Source organism: Somniosus microcephalus, chromosome 13, assembly GCF_052327205.1.
Source record: "Somniosus microcephalus isolate GS21.2 chromosome 13, FLI_Smic_1.0, whole genome shotgun sequence".
Classification (NCBI taxonomy): Eukaryota; Metazoa; Chordata; class Chondrichthyes; order Squaliformes; family Somniosidae; genus Somniosus; species Somniosus microcephalus.
Genome location: NC_140999.1, coordinates 17,034,235 through 17,058,838, shown reverse-complemented (window position 1 = coordinate 17,058,838; position 24,604 = coordinate 17,034,235). Strand labels below are relative to the sequence as shown.

General features: G+C 46.6%; 1 protein-coding gene across 13 annotated transcripts in view; it reads right to left on the bottom strand.

Moving 5' to 3' along the window:
* LOC147108095 (transducin-like enhancer protein 4) overlaps window positions 1-24,604 on the bottom strand; it is a 227,664-nt gene that overhangs the window by 171,700 nt on the left and 31,360 nt on the right. For all 13 annotated transcript variants that reach the window (XM_086004567.1, XM_086004564.1, XM_086004562.1 and 10 more), the window contains exon 4: window positions 20,826-20,870. In XM_086004567.1, coding sequence (XP_085860693.1) covers window positions 20,826-20,870 — 45 coding nt within the window. The remainder of the gene's footprint in view (window positions 1-20,825; window positions 20,871-24,604) is intronic.

Here is a 24,604-nt window from a genome sequence, read left to right as displayed (position 1 = left end):
ACACCCCTCTTTTTTTTTTAACGGAAATCACTGTATATGTTGTTCAGTTAGATGTAGCGAACTCCAGAATGATGGCCCATCAGAAATCTGGATGTCAGATTTTTACTGAAGCTTTGAGCACTATTTCGCATATCGCACCTACACAAAGTAGTTGCCATATCCTCCACATCACTGGGCGTTCATTGTGGGGAATAGAGGGTGCTATAGGTTAGGCCCTGCCTTTTCACCTCCGGCACCTGGGTTCAAATCCAGCCCAGATTGCTGAGGAATTCTCCTCGGCCTGTTGAGGACATTTAGGACTGAGACGAGGAGAAATATCACTGGAGTTTAGAAGAATGAGAGGGGATCTCATTGAAACGTATAAAATTCTGACTAGGACTAGACAGACTGGATGCAGGGAGGATGTTTCCCCTGGCTGGGGGCTCTAGAACGAGGGGTCACAGTCTCAGGATACGGGGTGGGACGTTTAGGACTGAGATGAGGAGAAATTTCTTCACTCAGAGGGTGGTGAACCTGTGGAATTCTCTACTGCAGAAGGCTGTGGAGGCCAAGTCACTGAATATATTTAAGAAGGAGATAGATTTCTAGACACAAAAGGCATCAAGGGGTATGGGGAGAGAGCGGGAATATGGTATTCAGATAGAGGATCAGCCATGATTCATATTGAATGGCGGAGCAGGCTCGAAGGGCCGAATGGCCTACTCCTGCTCCTATTTTTCTTTGTTTCTATGTTGGCCTTCAAGGTCCTGTGCTCAATGAGTTCGGGCAGTCAGAATCCTGTTGCTTGCACAACGCTGCCTGTTAGATATAAATGGGAGGCCACGGGATGGCTGGGGTGGAAAATAGGAGCAATGACATACTGATCCAGCAGTGGGGGCGCTCTTTGGAGGCTGAGGCAGATTATTAGGGTGGAGGAAAAGAAAAAGAATTTGCATCGGTAGCACCTTTCATATCAGATCTCCCCCCCACCCCACCCCCAAAGCGTTTCACAGCCAATGAATTCCTTTTGAACTGCAACTATTGTTGCTCTGTAGACAAGTGAGGCAGCCAATTTGCGCACAGCAAGGTCCCACAAACAGAAAATGAGATCAACGGCACAGTTAAACTGCTTTGGGAAGTGTAGGTCAAGGGTTAAATGCCGGCCAGGACACCGGGAGAACCAGTGCCGCAGGATCGCTGTTTATGTCCGCTTGAACCGACAGGCAGTGCCTCAGTCTCACGCTTTGATCCGAAAGACGGTACGGTACCTCCGACAATGCAGCACTTCCTCAGTACTGTACCGGAGGCGTCAGAACATAAGAACATAAGAAGTAGGAGCAGGAGTAGGCCATACGGCCCCTCGGGCCTGCTCCGCCATTCAATAGGATCATGGCTGATCCGAATCTAGACTCACGTCCACTTCCCTGCCCTCTCCCCGTAACCCCTAATTCCCTTATCTGCTAGGAATTTGCTCCAACCAAGCATAGTGCCCTTCCCCCCTCACCAGATCAGAGATTTAGGACCCAATTCAGCCCCAGATTATACGCGCCAATCCTGTTGTACAGCATCTTCACTGCAATGTGAAGGACCGCTGCTCTCTGTGTGTTTTAGTCTTCACATGATGTGATTGCTGTGTATTTATACCAGAACTCAGCCAGCCCATCTGATATTGTTATTGACTGCGCTATGTGCTGTCTGTATTAAGTATATATTTGCTCCAACCAAGCATAGTGCCCTTCCCCCCTCACCAGATCAGAGATTTAGGACCCAATTCTTCAGCGGTAAGCCATCCTCATCAAAACCTGCTTAGAAAAATCCTATTAAACTCAAATCCAGCGCCAGTAATGAAAGCTTTAGGCATCAGGAACAAACTGGGGAGGGGGGGGAAACTTAGTAACAAGAGAATGGTTTCAATGTAGCACAACGTGCAATTACTCAGCCGCTTCTGAAGACCCCAGGGGAGTGCGAGTGATGGACCCGCACGCTGACAGACTAATGAATGAACCAGCTTAGTGAGCTCTCAGGAATCCGCCTCCATTACAGCAGGGGGGGGGGGGAAAGAGGTCAAATTCACTTTATTGCCGCCTGCTTTGGGTTGCAGGAGGGGGTTCGCCCAATGAGTTATCAGCGGGACTGCGACAACCTTCAAAAGGTGACCAAAAAATAAATTGTAACAATGGGCCCCGTATAGCCGTCTGCAGAGGGGAATTGAATGGCAGGTAGTGTACTGCTCTGACATTACACACAGCCCTGTGTCTAATCCCGCATTCAACGATGTAGAATGATACATGGATTTCTCTCACTTCCCTCGGCAGTCACGTCATCTGAAAAGGTTTTTTAATTAAAAGGAGCCTGCCCGACACAAAATACTTATTAGTTTTCATCACCTGAGCGAGAGAGACTAAAATCTTTAGCCTTTCTTGTTCTACCATAATATGCCATTCATAGATGTGACAGTTTGCCGTTTAACTCGGGAATCGACCAGTCTGATGCTAACAGGTTGCTCCTGCCGTCTGTGGCAGAGACAGATAACAAGGCAGTCTTTAGGACCAAACGACTATGGCCCCTTGGCTCCCATCCCACCACAGCGCGCCCTATGAAACTGCCCTGCTGCCGGTGTTTTTAATTCCGCAGCATGTTTTATGATTTCAAAGAAAGGATACATAGTTTTGATGTGCCCTATTTCTTCTGTTCTGTGAACTGGGCAGCGAAGAATTACGGCAGGAGTTCCTATCTTATATTTCTAACAGTGAGAACACTGGAGAACAATAAACACAAGCCTGCGTCGAAAATTTATTGCAATCCTTTGTTTCCATTGTTTGCAATGGGAAAGTGCCAAAAGGATGGGCTATAATTCTTTTTCCTGTACCCGCTGGTACCAGTGAATTATTGTAAGAAGCACAACAGAGTTCTTCTTAATAGGAACAGCTCTGCGGCAACTAAGTGTTCCCTTTATACTGTCACTTATAGTAAGTGAAGATTGTAGAGAATATGGCAACTGAATAGGTTTATGTCTGGAAGAATTTTCTTTTTACACAGAGCTTCCCACGTAACGGCGCTTCAACATTGCTGCGTCTCCAGCTCCTTGCCTTGTGAAATGATGTACTTTCCCCTCTTTGAGCACTTTGCTGAGTTAATCTTTGGAATTCTCTTCCCCAGAGAGCCGTGGAGGCTGAGTCATTGAATATATTTAAGGTGACGATAGACAGAGTTTTGAATGGTAAGGGAATGAAGGGTTATGGAGAGCGGGCAGGGAAGTGGAGTTGAGGCCAAGATCAGATCAGCCATGATCTTATTGAATGGCGGAGCAGGCTCGAGGAGCCAAATGACCTACTCCTGCTCCTACCTCTTATGTAATCTTTCCACGTTTTGTGCATTTCTGAACCAGTACGGCAAAAATCAGCTGCTCCCGGCTTGGTGCCAGTACGATTCGATTTCCGAATGTCTCTCAAGGAAGCTACGTTCGATAATGAGGCCTAAACAAAGGCTTATTTAAAAATCAGACCAGTGTCAAAACATGTGGGCTCCTCTCCCATGTGGGTATGGTACTGAGCCTAGTAGACCAGGAGATCCTCAAGTTCGACCCCTGGTTAGTGCCGAGTTGGCTAATCTCATCAAGGGTCACCAACCGGGGTGCTACAGCGTGCCCCGCGGCTTCCGGGACAGGGTAAAGAGAAAACAAAAGGGTTGCTTATGGTGACACCACAAGTCTAGGCGATGATTGGGTAATTCCCCCGTCAATCGCACCTGGATTGTCAATCACTGCTGATTTTACGCACATAATTTGTATTATGTAACTATCCTCCACTCACTGCATTTTGCTGGAAAAATCACCCTGCTTTTATTGGGAGACTTTCGGTCAGGAGTTCTGTTTGCTGTAGTTCGTAGAAACTGTTTAAATAGACCCTGTTTGCTGTAAAATAGGCTCTGCTTTCTGTAAAATTGGCTCTGTTTTCTGTAAAATAGATACTGTTTGCTGTAAAATAGGCTCTGCTTTTCCGTAAAATAGATACTGTTTGCTGTAAAATAGGCTCTACTTTCTGTAAAATAGACACTGTTTGCTGTAAAATAGGCTCTACTTTCTGTAAAATAGACAGTTTGCTGTAAAATAGGCTCTACTTTCTATAAAATACACTGTTTGCTGTAAAATAGGCTCTGCTTTTCTGTAAAATAGACACTGTTTGCTGTAAAATAGGCTCTGCTTTTCTGTAAAATAGGCTCTACTTTCTATAAAATAGACACTGTTTGCTGTAAAATAGGCTCTACTTTCTGTAAAATAGACACTGTTTGCTGTAAAATAGGCTCTGCTTTTCTGTAAAATAGACACTGCTGTAAAATAGGCTCTACTTTCTGTAAAATAGACACTGTTTGCTGTAAAATAGGCTCTACTTTCTGTAAAATAGATACTGTTTGCTGTAAAATAGGCTCTGCTTTTCTGTAAAATAGACACTGTTTGCTGTAAAATAGGCTCTGCTTTTTTGTAAAATAGGCTCTACTTTCTATAAAATAGACACTGTTTGCTGTAAAATAGGCTCTACTTTCTATAAAATAGGCTCTGCTTTTCTGTAAAATAGGCTCTACTTTCTGTAAAATAGACAGTTTGCTGTAAAATAGGCTCTACTTTCTGTAAAATAGATACTGTTTGCTGTAAAATAGGCTCTACTTTCTGTAAAATAGACACTGTTTGCTGTAAAATAGGCTCTACTTTCTGTAAAATAGATACTGTTTGCTGTAAAATAGGCTCTACTTTCTATAAAATAGACACTGTTTGCTGTAAAATAGGCTCTACTTTCTGTAAAATAGACACTGTTTGCTGTAAAATAGGCTCTGCTTTTCTGTAAAATAGACACTGTTTGCTGTAAAATAGGCTCTACTTTCTATAAAATAGGCTCTACTTTCTGTAAAATAGACACTGTTTGCTGTAAAATAGGCTCTACTTTCTATAAAATAGCTCTACTTTCTATAAAATAGGCTCTACTTTCTGTAAAATAGACACTGTTTGCTGTAAAATAGGCTCTGCTTTCTGTAAAATAGACTGTTTGCTGTAAAAAGGACAGTTTGCTGTAAAATAGACTCTGTTTACTGTAAAATAGACACTGTTTGCCGTAAAATAGATGGTTTGCTGTAAAATAGGCTCGGTTTGCTGTAGGTCCTGCCATAAATCCCACCCTGCCTCAAACTCATTGGCTGACACAGTGGTGTCAATAGACACTCTGAAGCAAAAAGCACCAAGAGGTCTCACTGCTGGTCACTAGCTGGTGATCCGTCAGAAAATGCACATGCTTGTGTCTGTGGGTGAGGCTAAGGTGTGTTGCTCTTTATAATCAACTAGCCTGCTCACTCCCAGAGTCTAGGCTCACCCATTAAGAACAGCCACTGTAATAAGATGTTGCGGGTATCCCGGTAACTGTACCCCAACAAAAGCCAACGCCTTCGGGAAGCTGGACAAAAAAATTGAGGGGCGGGAAAAAGAGTGAACTAGAGAATTTCATAACATCTCAAGTGACCAGCAACTGTAGTCTTCTTACTTACTGTCTAATAAAAAAATTAAAAACACATTTTGGGTCATACATGGAATGAGCTTGGACAGTCTCAACGGAATGTGGCTGGTGTGGGAACGGGAATGGGGGTGGGGGGGAAATGTTACACTGGTACTGCGGGGGGAGCTTTTGAGGTTGGGGCTAAGGTACATCATTGAGACAGAGTGGAAGGAGCTTTAATCTAAATCTAGCTGTGCTATACCTGACGTGGGAGTGCTCAATATTGAAATTGAGTGGCTGAAATAAAAAATGTTCCATTTTCCAGCATTAAAATTGTTCACCCGAACATGTTCTTTTATTAGGAAATAATTAATAAGATAAATTTAACGATTCTATTCATTTTATATTTCATCCTGTGACACAGAAATGACTGTGTAGCAACTTACGATTGCTTCTAGCGACAGTGCGGGAAGCTCGCAGTTCGAGGGGAAGGAGGGAGAGCCGGGCATGGAGACCTGAGGCCAGACAGTGAGCGTGAGAAGAAGGACACGATATTGTGGAGCCGGCAACAGGGAGGAGTCCGCGGAGACGGAACGGCTGATGGACATCGCGGTCCCACTGTCATTGGACGCAATTGAATTGACTTTTACTGAACATGGCACTGTAGAATAGCGACGTGTCTCTGTGAGCTCCCACAGCCTATTGTGGAAGTGATCGGGGAGTAAAAACATTCCATTGTAGTAATACATATGGCAAATAAAATTGATTTGATTTGATGATAAAAATAGAACTCCGCTCATAATGTATTATAAGTTCTGCTACAGCTCAACCGTGATTTAATTGAATAGCAGATCAGGCTCGAGGGGCCGAATGGCCTACTCTGCTTCCCATGGTTTCTCACTGGAACGGTTCCTGCACCAACGTTCCATGAGTGTGTACTAAATTCTTCTTTTTAAATGCAGGCATTAACTTGTTTAAACCTTAAAAATAGCACAGAGAGGAATTTAGCACCGGCTCCTTAAGCATTCGAACAAGAGGCGCGTCCACTAGAAAGCACACTCCGCTGTCTTCACCAGCTGCCTGGGGCCCAAGGCTCGACAATTCCCTCCCTAAACCTCTCCGCCTCTCTCTCCTCCTTTAAGACGCTCCTTCAAACTTACCATTTGACTAACCTGTCCTAATATCTCCTTATGTGGCTCGGTGTCAAATTTTGTTGGATAACACTCCTGGGAAGCGCCTTGGGACGTTTTACTACATTAAAGGCGCTATATAAATGCAAATTGTTGTTATATAAGGGTGCAGCATTATTACTACTTAAATATAAATGTAGTCAATAGCTCCACTGGCAGATTAATAGATCAACGTGGTCACCTGAGCCGTGCAGACACAGAGGGTTTCCGGTTCGATCCCTCTTCTGTGCTGAGTTATCTTATTTCAGCTGTGGGTGTTGTTAAGGGCACTACAGTTGACCCATACATTAAAGTCATCTCTTTCACTCCATTATTCATTGCAACCTGCAGGGAGCGTCACACGTTGGTAACAGAACCTGCCTAATTTAATGGAAGGGGGGGGGGGAAATCAGACAGGCTCCGTAAATAGCCCGTGATGCTCCCCGCTCCGCCTGCTTTGCTCTACCACAACGAACCCCCACCTGCATTGGGTTGTTCCTGGACATCGCATTGTGACGAACCCCTTGCAATTTAAAAAAAAAGAGAATTGGGAGTAGAATGAAGTTAAACCAAAGCAAATGTGTTAAAAAGCATTTTCCTCTTCTTTATTCTCAGTGTCAACATCTGGGACTTCCAGGTCAGGAGCAGAACAGCCAAATGCAAAAACCAATGTTCCCTCTACACTGCTTCGACAGCGTGTCTTAACCTCCAACCTGAGAAAAGCGGCCCCAGCTACACCAGTCTTGACATTTTCATTTCCCACGTCAGCCAACCTTGTGACCTTCCTGAGTGAGGCTGCCAGAACAGTAGCACACGAGCATCTGTTGCAGCCTCTCTGTGCGAGACTGCCAACTTAACACTAGTTGGTGCCAACATGCGGGCAATTTTGTGCCGTGGACTTGCACCCATTTGGATCCGGCCTACGGCTGCCTGAATTCATTGCATGTAGCAGGTTCCTGACAGCTGGCGAATATATTTAACCCATCAGTCTGGGCTAGATTCAAACTCAGGCCACAGAGGTGTCAAGATACCAGGGTATCTCCTGACAAGATACCAGGGTAGATGCTGCGAGGCCCCAGATTGGTGGGGAGCTCGCGCGCACAGCCAGCACGTATCAGATATCCGCTGGCTCGGTGTGAGGTCCTGTCAGTTATCACAGGGACTCCTAATATTTACCCTGGCACACTAACCCACAGCATCACCCTCCCACTGGGGCGGCCATGCAAGCTCGGCTCCTGCTCCTGACCACTGCTGGAAAACGTACACCTGTGGACTTCAGGCGAGGACGGGATTCTGTTCTGCTGCGATGCCACAGTCAAACAGCACGCCAAGCTTCACTGTCTGGCTTGTACACATGTAGAATGGGCATTTGGGCAAGGTATTGGGAGGATTACCTGGCACCTGTGGAACTATATCCAGCAGGGATTTAATACCTTCAGGAGGGACAGAGGAGAGGAAATTGGCAACAAAAAATACTTCCATATCTTTAAAAAAAAAGTTAACGCCTCTTTCTTTTGTGAATGAGATTTAGATTTGCAGTATTTATGTATCAAAGAATCTTGAGATCTAATCCTCAGTGACACGCAAGAGCTAAATTTAACAAACCCAGTGTTAGAAGGTCCTTCAAAGCAACATGTACCAACACGAGGGACCATAAATCTAAGATACAGGAAACTTTCTGGTATCCGGCACCGACGGGACCGAGCTGGTGCCGTAGAAACCAGCGCTAATGTTAAAACATACGGAGCTCAGAGCTCCGTGTGAAGCAACAAACCCTGTTGCTTAGCAACAGCTTCAAAACAGTCGGCGCAGCTTGCAAGCGTCTAGCTGAAGCTGTTGCTTAGCTACAGAGATGCTTGCAGAGCCAGGACTGGAGAAAAGAAGCAACGAAAAGAAAAGAAATTATCTGAACCGACTCCTGAATTTTGCCGGCAGATAGAGCTTTTCGGACATTTAACCTCCGGATAAACGAAAGTTTCCTGTAGTCACCAATAAATTCAATAGGGAATTCAGGGGAACCTCTTCACCCAGAGAGTGGTAAGAATGTGAAATTCATGACCACAAGGAGTAGTTGTGGCGACTAACATGGATGTTTTTTTTTAAGTGCACGAGGAAGGAATCGAAGGTTATGCTGATAGCGTGAGATGAAGAGGAGTGGGAGGAGGCTCGTGTGGAGCATAAACACCGGCACAGGCCAGTTGGGGTCTAATGGCCTGTTTCTATGCTGTATATTCTATGTGATTCTATATAAGAAAGAAAGACTTGCATTTATATAGCGCCTTTCACGACCACCAGACGTCTCAAAGCGCTTTACAGCCAATGAGGTACTTTTTGAAGTGGCGTCACTGTTGTAATGCGGGAAACGCGGCAGCCAGTTTGCACACAGCAAGCTCCCACAAACAGAAATGTGATAATGACCAGATAATCTGTTTTTGTTATGTTGGTTGAGGGATAAATATTGGCCAGGACACCATAATGATATGCCAATTTATTCTATGGAATTGTCAGACTCTTTTAATCACGGACGTGGGAGTTTCACAACACAGAAAAGAAAAACTGCAGAAATACTGCCTGCAATGGCATCTTTTCCCACTGAGAAAAAGAGGTTAATTATTATGAAACTACACATTTCCTGTGTATGTAACTGCAATCTTCCCGTGCACATGACTACACTCTCGCTCACCCTGAAATCCTACGGACTTCCTCCATGTCTCCTGCCATAAGTTCATGGGAGATTAACGGAGTCCCCCGAGAAATGGCGAGAACGTTAAGTCAGATGTTCCCACGTATGAGAAGTTCGAACACACACACACACACTCTCTCTCTCTCTCTCTCTCTCTCTCTCTCTCTCTGATTTTCCGCTTTGGGCTTCAAGCATCAACTAGGCCTGGAGTTTCCTTCTGATAAAAAATCCCCAGTCTAATCGTGCTTTTCATTTAAAAGGAAGCTCTGCTGTTTCATTTTCTCGCTGTTGTTGATTTTGCTCCACTCCTGATGAGAGTTGAATCCTTTCTTGGGATCAGGTCCTGCACTATCTCGTCCTCGTGGTCATTTTGAATGTGAGGCGAAACACGGACCGGTAGCGGGTTAGCGGGCCGGGCAGTGTGGGTCAAGAAGATCTCTTGACTAACCTGATCCTGTCCCCACCAGATGTCCCATGAAAGTGAATGTTCCAGCAGGAACTACAAGATAAGGACTAGGAAAAATCCTTGGATGACTTCTCCCCTTCCTAGGGCTGGGAAGCAGAGGCCGATTGTAGTGCACAAACTGCCACTCCAACCTGAGGTCAGTTAACTTGGCACACATCAGATAATGAAACCTAGCTCGAGGAACAGCACCTCATCTTCCGATTGGGCACTTTGCAACCTTCCGGACTCAATATTGAGTTCAACAATTTCAGATCATAACCTCGGCCCCTGTTACATTTTTATATATTTTTTATCCACACCTTTGGTTTGTGCCTTTTCCTTTTTCTCTCTCCCACATGGCAGCTGTCTCTCACTCTGCCAGCGCATTTCACACTTCATCTAGAGCCATCCTTTGTCTCTTTACCTGTCCTATTACCATCTCGTCTCGCCTTGAATATCTCTTAATGTCTCTTCACCTTCCAGACCTTCCCTTTTGTTCTTTCATCCCCTCCCCCATTTCCCAGCCCCCAAACTGGCCTTTTAATCTGTTTCATTTCCTGCTTTTTTTTTCTCAGTTCTGACGAAGGGTTTCGACCTGAAACGTTGACTCTGTTTCTCTCTCCACGGATGTTGCCTGGCCTGCTGAGTTTTTTCAGCGTTTTCTGTTACTATAATGAAACCTAGAACCTTGCTGGCCGGCATAGTTCAGTATTACACCAGTCCATGCACTTGCACACTGAGCCATTGAGGATGTCTAAGGTTCCAGAAGGAAAGTAGTCAAATGCCAAAAATTTCAATCTTTCGAAATAGCTCGCTTTAATCTAAAAGCAATTTTTTATTCCTGCTTATGCACCGTGCACTTTCCTGGGATGTCCTTTATTTTTGCTTCCTTTTTTTGCCATGAGAGTCAGGGGTAAATCGTTACGAGTACCAGTTTTTTAACCTCATCACACCCTGGCATGAATCAGTCATTCATGAAAGACTTATGAAATAATACTGAGCGGCCTGCGGGTGGCGCTGTCCAGGGAGAGTATAAATACTCGGGCACGGGCCCAGCTTGCGCAGGACATTCTTAACAGGAACTAGTGAAGGACACAACTAGACCTCCATGTTGTAAAACAGTTGATTAAAGCTTTGTTTAACGCTTAGACCAAGTGCCTAGTAGTTTTCATACGTCACACCCCATACCAGATGCCCCGCTGCTATCTTTACCACACCAATGTTTACGGGGAAGCAATATTCAAGTGGGACGAAAGTGTGGGCACCACCCTATAGTTTGTGCCAACTCCAAACCACACTGTGCCAGCTTCAACAGCCAGTGTGGTCAGGGAGGAACTGAGCCTGTGGTTAAAGGACATTGGCCTAGAAATTCACTAGCCTTAGCGCCGCTTTTGAGGCGCTAGAGGGACTAGCGCCAGAGTTATGGCCAGTTTAAAAATTCCCTGGGGCCCTAAATCGGCGTTGCACCGGTAGCGCTGCGCCGGCACCGATGACGTCATCGGTGTGCGCAGCGTCCCGGTTGCCGTGGTAACCCGCCCGAACTCCGAAATTGAGTTGCGGCCGCCTCGCCCGTGGCAGCCGCAAGCAACGTTCTGGCAGAGGTGCCTTACTCCAGTTTGCGCCGGCGCATTAAAGGCCCCGCGGCGGCCGGCCACTTTCCCGCCGGCCGCCTGCCCGCAGCTCCCTCCCCGGACTTCTCCCCCCCCCCCCCCCACCCCGGAACAGATGCAAGCCCGGCACTTGTCCGAGGTGCCGGGCTCATTTTTAAGCTGATTTGCGCGGGCCGCGGCCGGGTGCAGGCAGCTCCTCCTTAACGGGAGGAGGAGGCCTGCACGTCCCCAGCCTGCCGCACCGCATCGGGTGCCGCAGCGCCGGAATTGCGGCGCGAAACGGCAGTTAGCGCCGATGTACCGCCGCAAAGACCCTTCAGTAGCGCCGGCAGCCGTTTGGGCGCGGCGCCACTGAATTTTTGGCGCGCGCAGGGGACTTAGCGCCAGCACTAACTTCCGGCGCTAAAGCCCTGGCTAAGCCAAAACCCAATTTCTAGGCCATTGTCTCTTCAAGCCCGTGTATTTACACCAGACGTGTCGAAGCTCATAAAGAGGGCATCAATAACCGGAGCAGAAAGTATATTGTTCCTTAAACTTGGTCGTACTTTCAGCTGTATCTTCTATCCTTGACCTGTCGATTACAAATGCATCAATCCTTTTGAAGGACTCCTGTTCTCAGCAGATGCCATAACTCAATCTCATAAGACCTTCTAAGAGTAAGTGCAACATAGTAATGCTTAATTCATGTGTTGGCCAAGTGACTAAAGCAAAGAGAACAAGCAGAAGGTAACCTTGGTAAGATGGATTTGTTCCAAAGTAACAAAGCTACACTGCAGAGACAGCGAAGGAAAATAAATATCGGAATAAAATATCTTTTATGTTGACTACAGTTTTGGGGAATATCAAAACAAATTGGTTGGCAGTGCAGTTGCAGAATGTTCTAGACCATTATTGACCTGCAACTGATTGTTTCATCAGTTCAATTCCGGGTTTTCTAATCTCAATTGTCTGCATCACAGAGAGCTCGATTAATGGCTCTCCCAAGTGTTGCTGAGTAACTCCTGTTTAGGGATAGGACCTGTTAGAGTTTTTAAAGTCACCAGTAGGGACTATAAGAATGTTTATACCTGTATTATGATTACATTATCATAATGCAGGAGCTTCCAAGTTACGACCCTTGGACGATTTCTAGCCCTCAAAATCCAGCAATATACTCACGCAGCCCTAGCAACTAAGCTTGCATTTTATTTATTTATTTTTTTACACACTGGGATTTGTCCGGTTTGAATTTTGTGGGTTGGAATTTGGAGAGGGCTGTCTTTTCGTTGGTGGATAAATCCTAAACCAGAACACCAAAACTGCTGGTATCCACAGCGTACGATATTTATATTTCCACGCAAAATAATGGAACATTATTTAAACTGTCTGCTTGTGTTCCCCCATAAGATTCATGGTATGCACCTAAGCCGCCCCAGAAGACAAAAAGCTTCAATGCTCCCTAAATTAAAGGCTGTCTTTTTCCAATTGGGATTATCTTAATGCTTGGGTTACTGCCAGCATTAAAATAATACCATTCAGAAATCCCAGCCTCAAGGGTCCTGAGGAGCAGCACTAAAACTGAGACCCATGTCCTCCACAAACAAAAAAACAAGAAGCATTTATGTGGCGCCTTTAACGTAGTAAAACGTCCCAAGGCGCTTCACAGGAGCGTTGCCAAACAAAATTTGACACCGAGCCACATAAGGAGATATTAGGACAGATGACCAAAAGCTTGGTCAAAGAGGTAGGTTTTAAGGAGCGTCTTAAAAAGGAGAGAGGCAGAGAAATTCCAGAGCTTAGGACCTAGGCAACTGAAGGCACGGCTGCCAATGGTGGAGCGATTAAAATCATGGATACGCAAGAGACCAGAATTGGCCAAACTCCCTTATTTTCCCCTGCCAATGCTCCAATCAGGTCCACTGGAGTCCTGGCTCAAAGGGATGGGAGGGAAGCCTATTCTGTGCAGCTACTGTAAGCGAAGACCCAACAGCAGCTTGTGGGATACACAAAAATCCAGGTCTTTGGTGGTCAGGTCCTTTAAAGATTGGCACCAATAATGGGAGGACCACTCATTCGCCAGCAGTGACACTCCGTCAGTGTAAAAATGTCTTCCATTAAGCCTAGCGTAGAATTGCCGGTCACATCGCTTCCTGATTTGAGCGGATGCCACCACTGCCAGTTGGGATGGATGTTCAAGTCTCCCAGTGCTGATATCAGACCTTTTAACCATCCCTGGATCCCCGCTGTCTGATTCTCGTCAAGCTCTTGACCATTTCCAGGCTTTTGCCACCACGGTAACAGGCATTGCACTTCAAAAAGTAATTCACTGTGCGAAGTGCTTTGAAACAGTTTGACAGCGAGACATAAACACACGTATCAATTAAAGCCCAAGATTGGCATCACCTAATCACTACTCATTCATTTCCCTCATCTTCTACCTTACTCCTTTCAACCTTGATGGTGTCCTGCTCGATGAGCCTTCACTATATTCTTCAATTTTAATAAAACACAGAAGGGTATACAGCCTGGGAGAGCAATAGGGCGAGTTGCTGGAAGCCTTCGAGCTGAAAATCACTGTGGATTGGAGCTGGCAGTTATACAATAAACTGTTTCTGGGGTTTCGTTTTTTAAAAACTCTGTGGTGCAGACTTGGTTCCTGCTTCTGACCTCCTGAATCAAACCCACAGCGTACTTAATCTGTAAATAGCAGCTGCATGATCACTGCAAACACTCGCCACTCGCTGACTTTTTAAAGGAAAAGAAATAGAACCTGCTTCGGTTTTAAGGTTGAAAGTCTCCCTTTGGTGCCCGAAGTGTTCATGTAATCCGAGAATATGATAATAAACTGTATATTTGATTTAAATGACAACATGGTGAAAAAAAAATTAGATAGTGACACATCTCAATAACCAATAAACTATAATTAGAATAATGTAGTCACTCCGTCCTCGTTTAAGGCTATTGGCTACAGTGTTCTATTTTATGTCAATTGGACCTTGGCTCCCAGGTTTATCACGTATAATATTTAATACCATTTTGAGCTGTCATTCACTGTATCACACACATTGCATGTCCAGCTCCCAAGGTGCCACAATGCAGGAATACTGCAGTCAGTATTTAACTTATTACAATACACTGATCGAATGTACATAGAATTATATAGAATTTTACAGCACAGAAACAAACCATTTGGCCCCGCTGGTTTATGCCAGCATTTGTGCTCCACACGAGTCTCCTCCCAAGTTACATCATCTCACCCCATCAGCATATCCTTTTATTCCTTTCTCCCTCATGTACTTATCTAGCTTCCCCTTAAATGAATTTCTGCTATTCGCCTCAACCAGGTAGCGAGTTCCACATTCTCATCACTCAATGTATCCCTGCACTCTGACACAGTAAGTATAGTCGTGGAAAGTGTTTTCCCACCTGGCGCAAGAACATAGAGACAAGGATTGCTCTGGGCACCAGGCTTGGTGAAATCGAAAACGCAATTCATCTTTATGATTTTACTGCACCTAGCCCTCAAAGTAAATCCTGGCCCACAGGGATTGTGTCAAGCTCATAATCACCTCCCCTGTCTCTGCATTGACAACAGGAAGATACAGCAAGTGTTCAGAGTCAGGTCACATCTTGCTTAAATCTGTGCGACCCTCTGAAATACACAGCCTTCTTCGAGGATCTCAATCCCGTTAGCCAGAAGTTCTGTTAAAGCCTGCGCCCCTCCACTCCACAGCATCTGGGTGTTTATATGGCAAACTTTGGGTACAAAATGTTAAAGGCTGTCGACAGTGGATCATGGTCAATAGTGAGGTCGCAAAAGAACGGTCTTCATCGGCTTGCAAACCAACAATTCCCTTTCTCTTCCCCCCTGAATGACATCTCTTTGGGAGTGGACAATGCCAGCCAAGGTTCTGGTTTCCGATCCCTCTCCAGTGCACGTGTATGGATGCCGGGACCGAGGCATAATTGGGTTGGGGTGTGCAGCACCCCACGGTTGAATAACCTACTGACACTCACTGCCTAGGTTCACTCATGAAAGCGTGATATCTTGGGCGAGGTCCCAGAGAGCAGCCGGTGCCTGCAGAACTGTACCCCAGCGTGAGTCAGCACGCTCGGGAGAGGAGAAAATAGAAAGAAAAAAAAACCCCAGGAATGCTCATCTTAAATCCATTCCCATGACAACCTGGCTTACAGAGGAAGAAAACAGCTACGGCGATTGGTATCGTCTGCAGAAAATTCATTCCAGTAGTACGTGTCACATTAGGAATGGGGTGCAGGCGAATGGACTGCAAGTACCCAAATTTGACCCAATCAATTCTGATGAAGGATCTATGCCTGAAACTGATATTTTTCTTTTCAGATGCTGACTGAACAAAGTGGTTTTGTACTTCCCATATTGCTTCTCGAATTTCCATCATTTGCAAGGTCCCCCCCCGCCACCCCACCCCACCCCACCCCACCACTTTATCCTCTCCCAAAATGGAAAATTTCAGCCAGGACAGGTATAATGGCTCAGGAAACAGGTGCCCAGACTGCGGCATTCCCACCCCCACCTCAAAAAACTCAACTAGAGATGACTAAATGGCTCTATTTTAAACTGAAAGTAAGAACAGCTGCATTTACTGAGCCCTCGAGCCTGTTCCACCATTCAATTAGATCATGGCTGATCTGTATCTCAACTTCATTTACCTGCCTTGGTTTCTGTATCCCTTAATGCATTTACCTAACAAAAATCTATCAATCTCAATTTTGAAATTTTCTATTGACCCAGCTTCAGCAGCTTTATGGCACAGAGGGTTCCAGATTTCCACTACCCTTTGTGTGAAGAAGTGCTTCCTGACATCATCCTTGAACGGCCTCGCTCTAATTTTAAGATTATGCCCTATTGTTTTGGAGTCGCCCACCAGAGGAACTGGTTTCTCTCGATCTACCCTAGCAAATCCTTTAATCATCTTAAACACCTCAATTAGATCACCCATAATCTCTACACTCCAGGGAATACAAGCCTAGTCCATGCAGTCTGTCCTCAGAATTTAACCCTTTTAGTACACAGCATCTTCACACTAAAAGGTCTTCCTTCAGACCATGAACTGCGATTGTGATGTAGACAAGCGTGGCGGCCACTCTGCACCAACACGTCTCACAAATGGCCACCCGATAAAAGACCACTTAGCCACTTTTCAGTGGCGTCGGTTGAGAGAGAAGCATTGGCTGAGTCACCTGGAGAAATCCCCGAATTGTGCTACGGGTACTTCAAAGCTCAGCAGAACCACCACGACAGACAGACGGGACCTCGGTTGAGCATCTCAACTGAGAGACGGCACTTCCCACGATGTCACACCTCCCCGCCAGTATTGCACTGGAGTGTCAGCCTAGCATTATGAGCTCAAGTCTTGGTGTGGCCTTGAAACCCACAACTGTCTGAGTCAGAGGCAAAAGTGCTACCTACTGAGCCAAGCTAATTTTGTCCCTAGTTGGCAACCATACCCTGCTTTGGAGAAGTTCCTTCTGGTTAAAGTGGTTCAGATGCTGACTCTCTCATACCGCCTACTTGCACCTGTGGTTTCGATGCAGTAAACTCACTCGAACACTCCTATACAGGCAGCAGAGTTTATATGTACCAAAAAGTATATATAAAACAGGAGCAGCTTTAATTACACACTACCCACAGGCCACAAACTAATCGTGGCACAAACACATCACATAAGCATTTTTTTCCTCTGCGGTTGTTTGCAGTCCAGACCGACGGTGACATCATCCAGCAGAATGCATACCGACCTCCCCACTACTGAGCCCCATGACTGCCACAGTCAATGGTTAAGGCGTTTTGTTATGACAAGTTAACCACAGCGCCGGCCTGCCCCTCGCCAGTCACTGCCGCAGATCTGTGCCCAAAATATTTCCCTGCTGGAAAAAGCCTCGGGAAAATGACTGCAAGGGCTGCTGTATCCAAAATTTTAAAAATCGGAACATACAAGTGAAAAACTAAAAGCGCAGCCAAAGTACTTAGTGTTCAGATATTATTCCCAGTGAATAACAAACTCCTACAGTAACTCAAGTTTTTGTTTGGACGTCACGACGGATAATTGCAAGTCAGACCGACCACAGGAAGGCAGACAGTGTTTAATCAGGACAAATGCCTCAAGGCGCAAACACCAAGCCAGTCGCTGATCCTACTGTAGATCTGCTTTCCTCTGGGCCTTTGATGCATTATTCCTCAACCAGTGAGACGGAAAAATGTTATCGTAATCACTTTCCATGTTTTGACTCCCTTCCCAACGTCCGTTGATGAGTCTTGTTTGGGTCTTGGCCCTTCCGTCAAACGCAGAATATAACAACTGGTCCCCCAGCCAAAATTTTGAGACAAAAAGAGAGAAAATGCTGGAGATATATAGCGAGTCCATCGGCCTCTGAAAGGGCTGACGCTGCGCTGTGCATTGTCAGCAAAGAATGGGTTAACGTACGCCATTTTAACAAAAACATTTGCTCCTTTTGAAATAAACAGACAAAAGAATTTGAACAGGCTGGGGCTCTTTGCTTCAGAGGGGTGAGCTAATAGAGGTCTTTAAAATTATGGAGGGTAGACGTGGAGAAGATGGCCTAGATTTTCAGTGTGCCGTGAGGCGGGCTTTTAGGCGTGCGGGGGGCTAAAATCCCGAATTCGGGGGCCCTGACACCATCCCGCCCCAAACCCGCCTCCATGTAAGTTTCAAAGGAGGCGGGTACCCGCCCAGCACTGGGACCCGCCGACCCGAGGCGGGAAGGGATTAGTGCCAATTAACTGCCTGTTAACAGGTAGTTAACAGGCAGTTTTTAGCCTAATCCCTATTTTGAAGGGTGTCGTGTGGGATTCCCAACAGCTCCAAACCACGCCAGGTTAGAGCAGGCGGGCCGTCGGGTTGAAGGACTTGGAGGGGTCGCGATGTCGGTGTTCAGGTGAGTGATGGGTGCATGAGTGCAAAGGTAAGTGTGTTTGGTGTGTCTAAAGTGTGTAAAGAAGTTTAAATTACCTGTACTTACCTTTACAGCCTTTCTTCCTGTAGGCTTCGGGAGTCCATCATTCAGCCGGCACTGAAAGCAGAATGGCCATGATCTGTCAAAAGTGACAGCCTGCAGCTTTCAGTGCCGGCGAGAGTTCTAACTGAGTCTGCGTAGAAGGACTCAGGTTAGAAGTCAGACTGTCAGTGTTTGACAACTTCAAACAGCTGTGAAACACTGATATTTCATCTGTCAACACGTCTTGACAGATGAAATTTCAGTCTGTGACGTCACCTGTTGCCGGGTGGCCCTTAATTGGCCTGCTGAGCCCGCTGGGCAGGCTCAACAAGGTCAATCAAGGGAAAATCGCGTGGATTGGCCGGACGTCGATGGAGGCGGGACTAAAACCCAAAAAGTTGTAGTCCCGCCTCCTTCCCGACTTCTGAATGAAAATCCAGCCCGATGTCTCCACTTGGGGGGGGAGGGGGGACGGGGGAGTCGAAAACTAGGGGCCATAAATATGAGATAGTCACCAATAAATCCAATGGGGAATTCAGGAGAAACTTCTTTACCCAGAGAGTGGTGAGAATGTGGGACTCGCTATCACAGGGAGTGGTTGAGGTGAATAGCACAGATGCCTTTAAGGGGAAGCTACATAAACACATGGAGGAAGGAATAGAAGGATTTGCAGACAGGGTTAGAGGAAGAGGGATGGGAGGAGGCTCATCTGAAGCATAAACACCAGCATGGACCAAATGGCCTGTTTCTGCGCTGTAAATTCTATGTATGAACACATCAACAATATCATTGATAATATTGGACAGCACAATTTCAACCAAGAAGAAAGGTGAACATTTAGGACTTGTTTGGTTCTCTGGATACGGGCGATTCTGGTAAACCTGGATTATTGGCCTTCCCTCAATCCCCGGAGATGGGCTAGCTTTTTGAACCACTGCAGTCAGCTTTTGCTGGACCATTTCAGAGGGCAGTAAGGGCCAACCACATAGTGTGGGACTGGAGTCATGTGTAGGCCAAATCAGATATGGAGAGTAGGTTCCCTTTCCCGAAGAACAATAGTAAATCGTTTGGGTTTTTAAGGGCAATTCGGCAATTTGCTTGGTCATGGTAATCAAATGTATTCCTTTCAATTGGCATGGGGGCATCTTAGCCCCTGTATTGCTAGTCCAGTAGCAGAACTGCTACACTACCATACCCGGCCACCTCAAACATTCAGCGACACAACAGCAAAATACTGCGGATGCTGGAAATCTGAAATAACAACAGAAAATGCTGGAAAAACTCAACAGGCCAGGCAGCATCCGTGGAGAGAGAAACAGAGTTAACGTTTCAGGTCGAGAACCTTTCGTCAGAACTGACGGAACTGACAGAACCGCCAGTTCTGACGAAAGGTCTTCGACCTGAAACGTTAACTCTGTTTCTCTCTCCACGGATGCTGCCCTGGCCTGTTGAGTTTTTCCAGCGTTTTCTGTTGCTATTTCAAACATTCAGCTGCTTTGTTGATTTTCAGTTCCGACGCACCTATTGTGTATAGATGGCCTTTTCTGCTTTCATTTTCAAATTTGCAATTAGAATACATAATACAGAAAACTCTCTTTTAACCGTCACCTAAATATCCGGAAACCTCTCAACCGGCAAAATTCAGGAGTAGGTTCAGGTAAATTTTACTATATATTAGTGGCCGTGTAACCGGGGTTCCTGGATCTGTGGCTGTGTAACCGGGACTCCTGCACAAGTGCCGTGTAACCGGGGCTCCTGCCCCTGTGGCCGTGTACGGGGCTCTCGTGCCTTGGTAAGTATACCTCTCTGTAATCCGGACTTTTTGATCAACCGGCACCACGCCGGTCCCGTCGGTGCCGGATAAAAAAAAGAAAGAGTTTCCTGTAGCTTGCAAAAGGAAAGTGGATAAATATTTGGGGGGGGGGGGGGGGGGGCGAGGGGGAAAAAAAGGGTAATTTGAAGGGCTATGGGGAAGGGTCAGGAAACTGGCACTGCGTGGAAGGCTCTTTCAGAGAACTGGCACAGACGGGATGGGCTGAACGGCCTCCTTCTGTGCTGTAAAGTTAATTGAAAGAGCACTGCCGGTAGACAGGAAAACGGATTATTAAGGAGATTGTGTCTGGCCCTAATTTAGGGGCCTCCATTCGCAAAGTGGCTCAGCTGATTAGCCACGGCTTTGTGAACGGGCAGGGACTGCAAGGGGCACAGGGATAACAACACCTGCTTCACGGCCCCGTTTTAGTCCAGCCAGCCCGGCCTGCCGACTGCCACGGGAGCGTTGCTGTATCTGAAGCTACTCCTGTGGGGAGCCTGCCACCAGCTGCGCGAGATGGATGATAATGGAACGCGGAGACACGTCGCAGCCGGTGACTGCAGAATGTAGATAGGAGGAATTAGTGTCATTCTGCAAAAAGGAAGACGCAGTTAACACAGATTAATGGAGCAGCACACAGCCTGCAAACCGTTTGGAGGAAAAAAGCTTACCTGTTTGTGCATTTCAATGTTCAGGCCATAGGACATTTCATAGTACTGGAAAACAAAAGGGGAGAAAAGAAGAGAGAATATTATGGCTGAGAAACTGAAAATTAGCAGCTTAACGTTCACAAGGCTTTACACAGCACAGAAAGAGGCCATTCGGCCCATGCTAGTGTTCAATGCTCCACATGAGCCTCCTCCCACCCTGTCAACCTATCCTTCTATTCTCCCTCATGTGCTCCCCCTGTCATCCAGTCACCGATTTGTTGATAAAACAGGAAAATGGCACGTTTCTGAAATGTTTTTGTTCGGCATCAAGGGATAGGGAGCTAAGGCGGGTAAATGAAGTTGAGATGAGATCAGCCATGATCTAACTGAATGGCAGAGCAGGCTCGAGGGGCTGAATGGCCTACTTCTGCTCCTATCCAATCCAACCAGCCGGCTGACACCCATATTCGGACCCCTCCATGTTCTCCAGTGCACATCCCTCAGTGGGGATTCCAATCCCCACCAACCACCATGGGCTGGGAGGTTCCAACGTATGCATAAAGAAAACGGCTCCTCGCTTCACAACCCACTGCTTGGAACGGTCAGGACTTTTCCAACCAACATCTTAAGCCCGTGAACGCACCTGCTAATTCTTGTTTGCAGGTATCTCTTGTACATTAAAAAAAAAACTGGGCGACTCCGCAATACAGCACCAACTAGTGGCACTCGCAGGGAGCGCATCTCAGGAACTCCTGGGCGCCCAGCCCCGAGTGACCTGTCCAAATTAATTGGGGCCAAGTCACGGGCAAGGTGCCTGCGATTTCCCCAAGATGTGCTCGCTGCGAGCGGGTACAGCAGATCATGGAATCAATCTGTAAGTTATTGGGGGAAAAATTCGGTTGGTTAGCACCTCCGGGGGGGGGGGGGGGGCGCTAACGGGGCGCTAGGAACTTAGCACTCGAGTGCGCCGATTTTAGCGCTGCTCGTGAAATTGACCAGTCATTTTGTGACGGCGCTAAACACTACCGCCACGATCTGCTGTGCCCGCAGATCGTGACGTCAGTCAAGCGTGCAATGCCCCAGTAGCGCCCCAAACGGATATTGAGTCGTGCCCCCTGCCTTAGCGCCTACCGCTAGGAACAACAGGTAGAGGGGAACGTTTTCAAGTCGGGAAGGGGCTGGGGGAGCACTATTTAAAGGCGGGCGCTTCCTGCCTTTTCTTGTCGGCAATATTTTTGGTTTTAACGCTGTCCTAAGGAGTTTTGGCCCTCAGCGCCACTATTGAGGTTCCTAAGCGCTGAGCTCTTTCCCTGGGCCTATCCATTAGTGCTTCCAACACAATTGCTTTAGAGGTCTCTCCAGGCCGAGATTCAAGGCTGCAATCCGCAAGGCGCGGCTGGCCAGCAAGATGGCCCCTCCCCTTTAAGAACTGGACGGCGCCAGTCTGTCTGGCTTCCATGGTAACTGGCATCGCCTGAGCTTCGGTAGCGTTCTGTGGTAGCACCTCGCTCCCCGACGTTAGCGCCTTAAGAGAGGTGTGTAGCGCCTGATTTAGCGCTCAAATCACCTCCAGGGGCGATAGAGGCGAATTTTGCAGTCAGAGGCGATAATTAGCGCCGGGCGCTAAACTTTGCGCCCAGCCGATATTAGCGCCCCAAAATGGGCGACACTGAATTTTTCCCCCTTGGTATTTTAGGCATGACCACTGTACCAGCTCAAAGACTTCTTACTTTTCACAATGTCCTCACACAGCAAACAAACGCAGGTCTTAAGGTTATCAGCGTGCAGTATCTTTAAACTTTGGAAACAACTGATTTCTGCCATGTTATGTTGACACCTATGGTGTCCAAATCACGATAGGATTATTGTGAAATCAGGCTCATCTTTAATGACTTTTTTTTTAAACCGTTTAAGGGGATGATTTTGTTATCAGCTAATTCTGGCACCATCTTAGGCACGGGGGCAGCGGAAATTAGGATTTGCCTGAAAATAGAGATAGCAACATGGCAGACGGTGGTGGAGGGGTGGGGCAGGGAGAGAGCAACCCAACAGCAGAAGGGCCTGCAATGTGGCAACAGTAGCCCACACCCCACACTGACTGTGCCCTACAAGCAATTCACAGCCCACCACCATCAGGTACAGCCTGAATACACGCGGAGTGCCCTGGGCAAAGGGGTGAGGCAGGTGGCAGGCGTGTTACCCAATAACAGGGAAAGTGGAGGTCCACCAGGCAGTGTCCAACACCAGCTCAATTTTAATAGGCAATCAGCCATTTGCATTTTCTCAACATTTCATTTTTTTGACATTCGCTTTGCATCGGGTGTAGTTTTATTTTTTAAATGTTCATGGTATACGAGACAAGTCCACTTTTATTGCCTGTCCCTCGTTGACCCGAGAAGTTGGTGCCAGGCTTTTTAACGACTTGTGTGGACGGTGGCCCCAAGATGGTGTTAGCTCAGGAACTCCAGAATGTTGATGCAGTGATGATGAAGGAACAAGCGATCTGTACAAGTCAGGCTGGTGTGTGACTTGGGAGTTGGTGGCAGTCTTCCGGCAGTGTGAAGCTAAATGTTTGGCCAACTACACCCTTGAAGTGGTTGTACTGAGGAAGGATGTTCTTGCCATGGAGAGAGTGCAGCAAAGATTCACCTGGGATGGCAGGAATGACATATGAGGAGAGATTGGGTCAATTAGGCTTATATTCGCTGGAGTTTAAAAGAATGAGAGGAGATCTCATTGAAACTTATAAAATTCTAAACAGGACTAGACACAGGAAGGAAGTTCCCGATGGCGGGGCAGTCCAGAACCAGGGGTCACACCTCTAAGGATAAGGGATAAGCCATTTAGGACTGAGATGAGGAGGAATTTCTTCACCCAGAGAGTGGTGAACCTGTGGAATTCTCTGCCACAGAGCAGTTGAGGCCAATTCATTAAATATACAGGAAACTTTGGTTTATCCGGAGGTTGTATGTCCGGAAACCTCGATCGAACGGCAGAAATCAGCAGCTGTTTTGGTTAGGTTTTTTTTCTTCTCCTAGCATTTTTTTTTTTTTTTTTTTTTAAAAAGTCAGGCTCTGGAAAGCGTCTCTGTAGCTTAGCAACAGCTTCAGAGACGCTTCCAAGGTATGGGCCGAGTGTTTACAAGCTGTTGCTAAGCAACAGTGTTTGTTGTCAGATACGGAGATGAAAACCTCCTATCCTTCAACATTAGCGCTGGTCTATCCGGAAGTTTTGATAGATCGGCAGCAGCTCGGTCCCGTCAGTGCCGGATATCGCGAAGTTTCCTGTATTCAAGAAGGAGTTGGATATATTTCGAGGCTAAAGGGATCAAGGGATATGGGGAGAAAGCAGGGACAGGGTACTGAATTTGGATGATCAGCCATGATCTCATTGAATGGCGGAGTAGGCTCGAGGGGCCGAATGGCCTACTCCTGTTCCGATCTTCTATGTTTCTACGTACATCACTCTTGTTTAACCAAGTTGGGCTGAAACTGCTCCAGCCAGCCTAAAGATTGTGTAACAGTTAAATAAATGTGTTATCTTAAACTACTGTTTAAACTCCGATAGATATTACACACAAACCACTGCACACAAATGAATTTAAATGATCTATCATGTCCCCATATAATTTAGTCAGCAAAAGCAGTGCCTGCTGTAGTACTAAATCAGACAGACCAGACGGTCCCAGGTTTGAGAGAGTTCTTGAGATGGCACCTGAGCTGGCAGCTCCCTGTTGAGTTCCTCTCCTCTAAGTCCAACAATGGCCCTTTTCCCCCACGCTCTTCTGCCTCCAAATAATG